The sequence below is a fragment of the Vigna radiata genome, chromosome 10 (assembly GCF_000741045.1).
Source record: "Vigna radiata var. radiata cultivar VC1973A chromosome 10, Vradiata_ver6, whole genome shotgun sequence".
Classification (NCBI taxonomy): Eukaryota; Viridiplantae; Streptophyta; class Magnoliopsida; order Fabales; family Fabaceae; genus Vigna; species Vigna radiata.
Genome location: NC_028360.1, coordinates 2,703,016 through 2,709,774, shown reverse-complemented (window position 1 = coordinate 2,709,774; position 6,759 = coordinate 2,703,016). Strand labels below are relative to the sequence as shown.

The 6,759-nt window shown below is 34.5% G+C and overlaps 2 protein-coding genes across 2 annotated transcripts; one reads left to right on the top strand and one right to left on the bottom strand.

The window, feature by feature from the left end:
* Positions 1-2,422: 2,422 nt before the first annotated feature.
* On the top strand, positions 2,423-4,663 carry LOC106776094 (rhodanese-like domain-containing protein 14, chloroplastic). Its single transcript, XM_014663418.2, has 6 exons — positions 2,423-2,745; positions 2,866-2,912; positions 3,202-3,294; positions 3,457-3,595; positions 3,680-3,782; positions 4,338-4,663. The coding sequence occupies exons 1-6, from the start codon at positions 2,538-2,540 to the stop codon at positions 4,450-4,452; spliced, it is 705 nt and encodes a 234-aa protein (XP_014518904.1). The 5' UTR covers positions 2,423-2,537; the 3' UTR covers positions 4,453-4,663.
* Positions 4,095-6,398, bottom strand: LOC106776093 (UPF0160 protein MYG1, mitochondrial-like). Its single transcript, XM_014663417.2, has 5 exons — positions 6,005-6,398; positions 5,507-5,917; positions 5,273-5,344; positions 4,832-5,066; positions 4,095-4,452 (listed from the first exon to the last, which is right to left on the bottom strand). The coding sequence occupies exons 1-4, from the start codon at positions 6,353-6,355 to the stop codon at positions 4,842-4,844; spliced, it is 1,059 nt and encodes a 352-aa protein (XP_014518903.1). The 5' UTR covers positions 6,356-6,398; the 3' UTR covers positions 4,095-4,452; positions 4,832-4,841.
* Positions 6,399-6,759: the final 361 nt, after the last annotated feature.

The following is a 6,759-nucleotide window of genomic DNA, read 5'->3' as shown; positions in this document are numbered from 1 at the left end:
TTTTAACCAAAAAATGACCTTGGGTCGTTGCCTAGTTATCGTTTCACCGTGATTTTTTCCTCTTGCGGATGAAAATGGAACTAAGCAACAACCTAGGTTCGGTTTTGGGTTAAAAAGATCCATAAGAAATTAAAAAGTCGTAAGCTTTTTTTTGGGGGAAACTAGCAAAAGGAAATTGTGCTAATAGGCTATCCAAAAACGGGAACAAAACTGCACTAAAACACAACCACTGTATTAGACGTCGGTTAATGCGAAAACCGACGTCTGTATGTGCTCTTAGACGTCGGTCAGGGTCATGTTCAAAGTCTTTATGTGCTCTAATGCTTTGTCCGACGTCTAATTAATGCCTTCAGACGTCTAGTTAAACCAGTACCGACGTTCATTGACGTCAGTCATGGGCACTAACTGACGTCATTATAGACGTTTGTGGTTAGGATGTCTGACGTCCCATTGACGTCACCGGTTTAGACGTCGGTTGATTAATAGAAGTTAAAAGTCCAAAATAACTTTGACACACTTTTCTAGTAGAAGATGACCTATATTTTGATATGTGAGAAACCCAAATTTTGGCATAAAGGTTAATTTATCTGAAAACATCTCATTAAGTCTTCATTAATGCAATGAAGGTTTTTTATGCCGATTTAAAAAGGATTTTTATGATGATTCTGAAACTAGCATAGACATAGGAATTTTCTTAGTTTATATGTCAGTTATTGCATAAGTGACATAGAAAGTCTCACTTTCTATCTTAAACATTCCACTCCTTAAGACCCTAAATCACAAGTTCTCGCCTTCATCGTGTGCCTATTTATAAGCAACATGTTTTACCTGAGCTTCATGCTCACCGTTGTTGCCATTCACCCTTACTTTGCTTCTCCACCTCCAATACCATCATTGTCGCATAATTTTTTGACAAAGAGATCTAAGACTTCGGCATTGGCCTAACAAATACAATAAACACATTTTTACACTTGCATTGGTTTCAATAAGAATGAAGAAAATCATAAATAAGAGGAAAACATCCACTTACCAAATGAGAGAGTTGCGAGAACTAGACGAGGAAAGTATTGTTAAGAAGTGGAGTTTAAGTCTAACTTAATCTCACAAAACTGACTTGTAATGTGAGGTTTACACCCACTTATATATTCTAATTAGTTTTATCTCTAGTCGATGTAAAACTTTTAATAAATATGAGTACAATATTAAAATACTTGAAAAAAAAGAAGAAAATTAAACATATTATGTTAATTATATTGAAAAACTAACATAATATCATTATTTTAAATTTTAAAATAATATAATATTCCACTTTTATGTTGGTTAGATATAACCCGTATAAAATATCTTATATCCCTTTTTATATTAAGTATTTGGACATACAGTTAATATCAATAATAATAATAATAATAATAATAATAATAATAATAATATAATAATAATAATAATATTATTATTATCTGCGTATATCAATATATAACAAGATCGTAACTAAATTTTGATGTTAAAACTTTCATTCAGGCCCTTACTGTATATTTTTAACTATCCTTTTAAAATTACTGTGTTACAATTACAAGTATTTTATCCAAACACTATATAGAAATATCACCTTACCAATATATTATCTCTAAGTTATCCTAAAAAAAACATCAAAATATCATTATTTACTACCACCACGTGAACATCGACTCTATATATATAAACAATCAAAAATATCAAAATATCAAAAATATCAAATAACAATAAAAACAAATATAATTCGAATAGGAAAGATGTTTTGTGCCACATTTAAATTTAATACTAAAAAAGAATTGGATAAACTAATGTTTCTACAATTTGAGTTTTCAATATGATAAATATATAATTTACTTCATATATATTGTGACTACATTCAACATAAAATTGAAGTACTTCAAAGTCTTTTCGTCCAATATATATCAAGTATGAATTATACAAAACAGCATAGAAGTGTGTGCTAGGCAAACTACCTAAAAATGACATGTAATACTATTTTTGCAACTATTTTTTTTTTTGGTAGATTTATAGTAAACATTTAAGAACATTTGTATTTATTTATTTATACCTCAATTACTATATACATTTTCTTAATGAACAATAAGAATATTATAAAAACTAGTACGAGATATGGGAGGGTCTTAATAAGAAAAGAAACCTTATATAAAACCAAATGATTTTTTCTGAGAAGATTAAAGAGATTATAAAATTTGGTAAAAAAAAAAAAAAAAACATTGCAGGCTGAGAGACAGACAGCAGAGAAAAGAGAGAGATAATGATGAGATGGCAAAGATATCCAAATGTTAAAGCAGTCGTAAAACCTGAACCACAATCTCAGATTCTGTGCCCTAAATATCCTGAGTAAGCTGATACTCTTCTCACACAAACTACCTGCAGTACTCTGTATGACACAAGCACCACCCCTGATCCTTTCACACTAATTCAATCATTAAATATTACCCTTTATTAACTACAACATTTGAACTCTCATATTTTATTCTTCACTTCAAACTCAGCCAACAAGCATGACAGCTTTTACACCAATTGCTCTACAGTACTCATCTACATCATCTTTGCATTCTTTGCTACCTTCTTTAGAACCTACACGTGATCATAATTCATGGTGGGCGAAAGTGAGATCGTACAAATCCGCAGGAAAAAGATCACTTCAACAGAATATCACAAGGGGTTTGACAATCCAGAGTGCAGCCACAAAACCAGCAAAGTCTCCAGGTACTTTTTCCAAATTACTCTTACACTCTTACTGAGTTAAATTAACATGGCACTTGGAAGATATCACAGAACCCTAATAGCTCTTTTTTGTTTTTTTGAACTTTTTTTTGGAGTTATTAGCTGAAGAAGACTGGAAGGTTAAGCGAGAATATCTGCTGCAAAAAAGGGTAAAGCTCCACCTGTGTGTCACAAACAAGTATATTTTCATTTGCATTCGTAGCATTTTATGATAAAGCGAGTACAAAGAATAAGGAAATAAATGCATACTGTGCACAACATCAAGGTACACGTAATATTGTAATGCTTTTGTATCATTATATACATCTTGAGTACACAAACAAGAAGAATCTCATGAGGGTATGGGAAGGCAAAAGTTGAATTAAGGAAATGAGATATCTAGTTTGTGTTATATGCAGAGTAAATATTTAAAGGTGTAGGATGTGTTTGTCATCGCAGGTAAGAAGTGTGGATGCAAAGGAAGCTCTGCGGCTTCAAAAAGAAAATAAGTTTGTGATTCTAGACGTAAGGCCAGAAGCAGAGTTCAAAGAGGTTAGTGGACAAATTTTAGAAGCTTTGTATTAAAATCCAACGTGCCTGACCATTCATGTTTCATTTTTTGGTCTCTATGGTTCTTCTGATTTCCATAAATCATTATAACATTATATACGCGTGTATAAAGGATAAAACCAACGAGTTTGGCAACTGGTGCAGGCTCATCCTCCAGATGCTATCAATGTGCAAATATACAGGCTTATAAAGGAGTGGACAGCATGGGACATTGCAAGACGTGCTGCATTTGCTTTTTTTGGTATTTTTTCCGGGACTGAAGAGAACCCTGAGTTCATCCAGAGTACGATTAATTACCCAACTTGTCACTGCTTGAATTCGTGCATTTCTTGCTTTCTGAAATAAAATATTTGGTTTATGCTGGCAGCTGTTGAAGCAAAGTTGGATAAAAATGCAAAGATAATAGTAGCTTGCTCAGCTGGAGGTACATTGAAACCATCACAAAATCTGCCCGAAGGTCAACAATCAAGGTATTAACTATTTCCAATTTATTTTGGCCGATTGCCTATTTTCTTCTGCTTTTGGATTTTTAACTTTGCAAATAGAAATTCATACATGCTATTTAAGAATTAAAAATAGACCAAAATGGAAGTAGACATTTTGTGAAATGGATCCATTTTGCAATGCAATTCTGAAGCTCTCATTTTAGATGAGTCTGGATTTTGTATCTAACCATGGACTCAGCTACATGAAAAGTAGACAGGGTAATAGATTTACATATCATTGTATCCTACCTAGCTATTAATTAAACGAATAATAACAGTACGAACGATTGACAAGAATTAAGTCAAATCCAACCACAATTACCAATTAGCTCTCACCAAAGGAAAAAGTACAGCTAATAACTTGGATTGCATGGATGTATGAACGGGAAAGTTATACGGTTGTCTGCAATGCAATATGTAATCCTCTAACGGCTATACTCTGGTTGCAAGTTTTGTTGTGTGATTATGAAAAGAAATAATATTGATTCTTCATAATGATTGATATATTGCCCTGATTGTCACGTCTTGATACTTTCACAGGTCTCTCATAGCAGCTTATTTGCTGGTCCTTAATGGATTCAGCAATGTCTTCCATCTTGAAGGTGGTCTTTACTCGTGGTTTAAAGAGGATCTGCCAAGTGTTTCAGAGGAGTAACTGTAGTGCCAAGAATATGTATTAGTGAAGCGTAGACCTAGTTTTGACCATGATGAAAATACTGATAAATGCATATAAAGAGTGGAACCAACGATTGAAATGTCATTATTGAAGTAGTGCGGAAAGTTAGTATGCAAGAATTGACAACAAAAATATCAGGTTACATTTCTGTAAAGATTGCATTCCTAGCTTAAAGATTACATTTCAATAATTTAGTACGCATAAACCATGTTTCTGAACAACTGATGCATACTGTTTCAATGAATAAACTAAAATTCGCATTAAAGCATTTTCTGGTAGTTGCAATCGCTTCCTAAAGATGATCAACTATTGCCCGGGGCCAAAAAATAACGTTTGGGAAAAAGGTATCAGGTTAAACCTATCATTGCCTAAGCCTTTAAAGAAGCTCTCGCCATGGCTACAGCTCCATCATAACTTCGATTTCCTCCAATAAAACCACTCATGTGTACAAAAGTACAACCTGGGATTCCAGCAACCTCAGACAGCTTGTCATTTTCCAAACCCCTCCATAAACAAGGTAACGGTTTTCTGCTCTCAAATCTGGCAGGTGAAATTGCCACTGCCTGCAGTCGCCACTTCTCACCTCTATCATCCTACGAATAATAATCATTTATAATTTATTACACAAATTATCGATCAAATGGAAAAACAAAGAAAGAAACCTAAAACTTACATATGTAACCTAAATATGGTGATCAGAAAAAACAAAAAAAAGTGCGGATTTTCAAAGGGCAACAATGATTTATGCTTACGCTCAATCTTGAAGATTCATTTGACTGATTCGCATAAACATACATACCGGGTAAATAACATATTTGATAGAAGGACTGATTTTCATTTCCTCCTCAAGCTCATGTATGTGAAGTTTCCACTGTGTAGCAAGTGACAAAAGGTTTGAGTTAGATAATAATCACAATGATATCCAAAACCTGCAAAGATTGTAATTTAATCTCTCTACTGGTATGAAGAGTAAACTCTAACAATAGCCATTAAAATCAGTAAGATTAATTTAATTCGCTGTGGGCTGTCTTACAGGACAAGGTCGGGTAAGCTTAATGATTTCTCCACTCGAATCAACACTTTCCCTCGCCGCAAGACTCTCCATCACAATCGACCGCGCCGGTAACCATGATTTTGCATAGTAATTGACATTGTCCAAAAATTCAGCGCCAGCCAGTGCCATTGCTTGTTGAAACAACTCATTTTCTCGATCAGAAGACTGATCAGAATCCAGCCAGCTCAAATTCAAGCGCTTAATTCTAGAAGAAAGACACGTGTTAACTACGTATTTCGGGGATTCGTTTAGGTCATATTGATTCACTCCGTTATCCGCAGCATCAATTGCCTCCACAAAGTTTCTGTATATAGCAGGATATAAACGGTGCACATGAGGATGGTCCTCGTGGAGCTTCATCACATTTGCAATTATCTCCAAACCAATATGCTAGAGGAATAGGAACGAGTAACGAGTTAGGTTGAGTTACGACGCAAACAGCGAAAAGAAAAAGAGTAATGAACAAAATACAAACACCTTGTAGACAAGGCCAGCGCTACTGAGTTTAGTGAGGAAACCGTAGCCGAATACTTGGTGGAAGTCCTTTTGGTGATGATCGAAACGGTGCCGTCGCGGTTCATAAACGCCTCCGACGTCGACGACTGCGTCAAGTGTTTCCAGAAGGTTGGGGTCTCTGGTTCGAACAATTTGAGCGCCGGAGAAGCGTTTGGAGAGGCGAAGCATGAAGCACGCGAGTGCTTCATCGCAGTGGAAGGTTCCGTTGTGTGTGCCGACGCGCGTTGAGAAGCACGACGCTAATAGGAAACGTGGTTTGTGGAATGCGAATGTCTTGTGCCAAACGAATCCTGAGACAGTGAGTTTAACCATTTTTGGAACTGTCTCTACTGTGTCCCTGCCTCAACAACATTCACACAACACAACCTTTTATTTTTATAAATCGATAAATAAATATATACACAAAATATTTAACTAGAATAACAAAATTAGATAAACACTTGAAGGACTTGATGAAACCTTTTATTAAGAGTGAGAGGAGATAGAAAAGGAAGGTAATTAAGTCAAAACCTACCTGAATAACTTTAATAAACTTAAGACTGTGTGCTTGTATAAATAGAACCCAAAGAAAAAAAAGTAAAATATAGTTTGGCTCTATTTTACTTGAATAGTTTAGTTGGTAGCTAAATGACATGGAAAGTATGTTTATGTATTTGTGCATATAGCATGACTCAAAAAGAAAAATCTAGTGTTACTATTAAATAAATTATATTTCA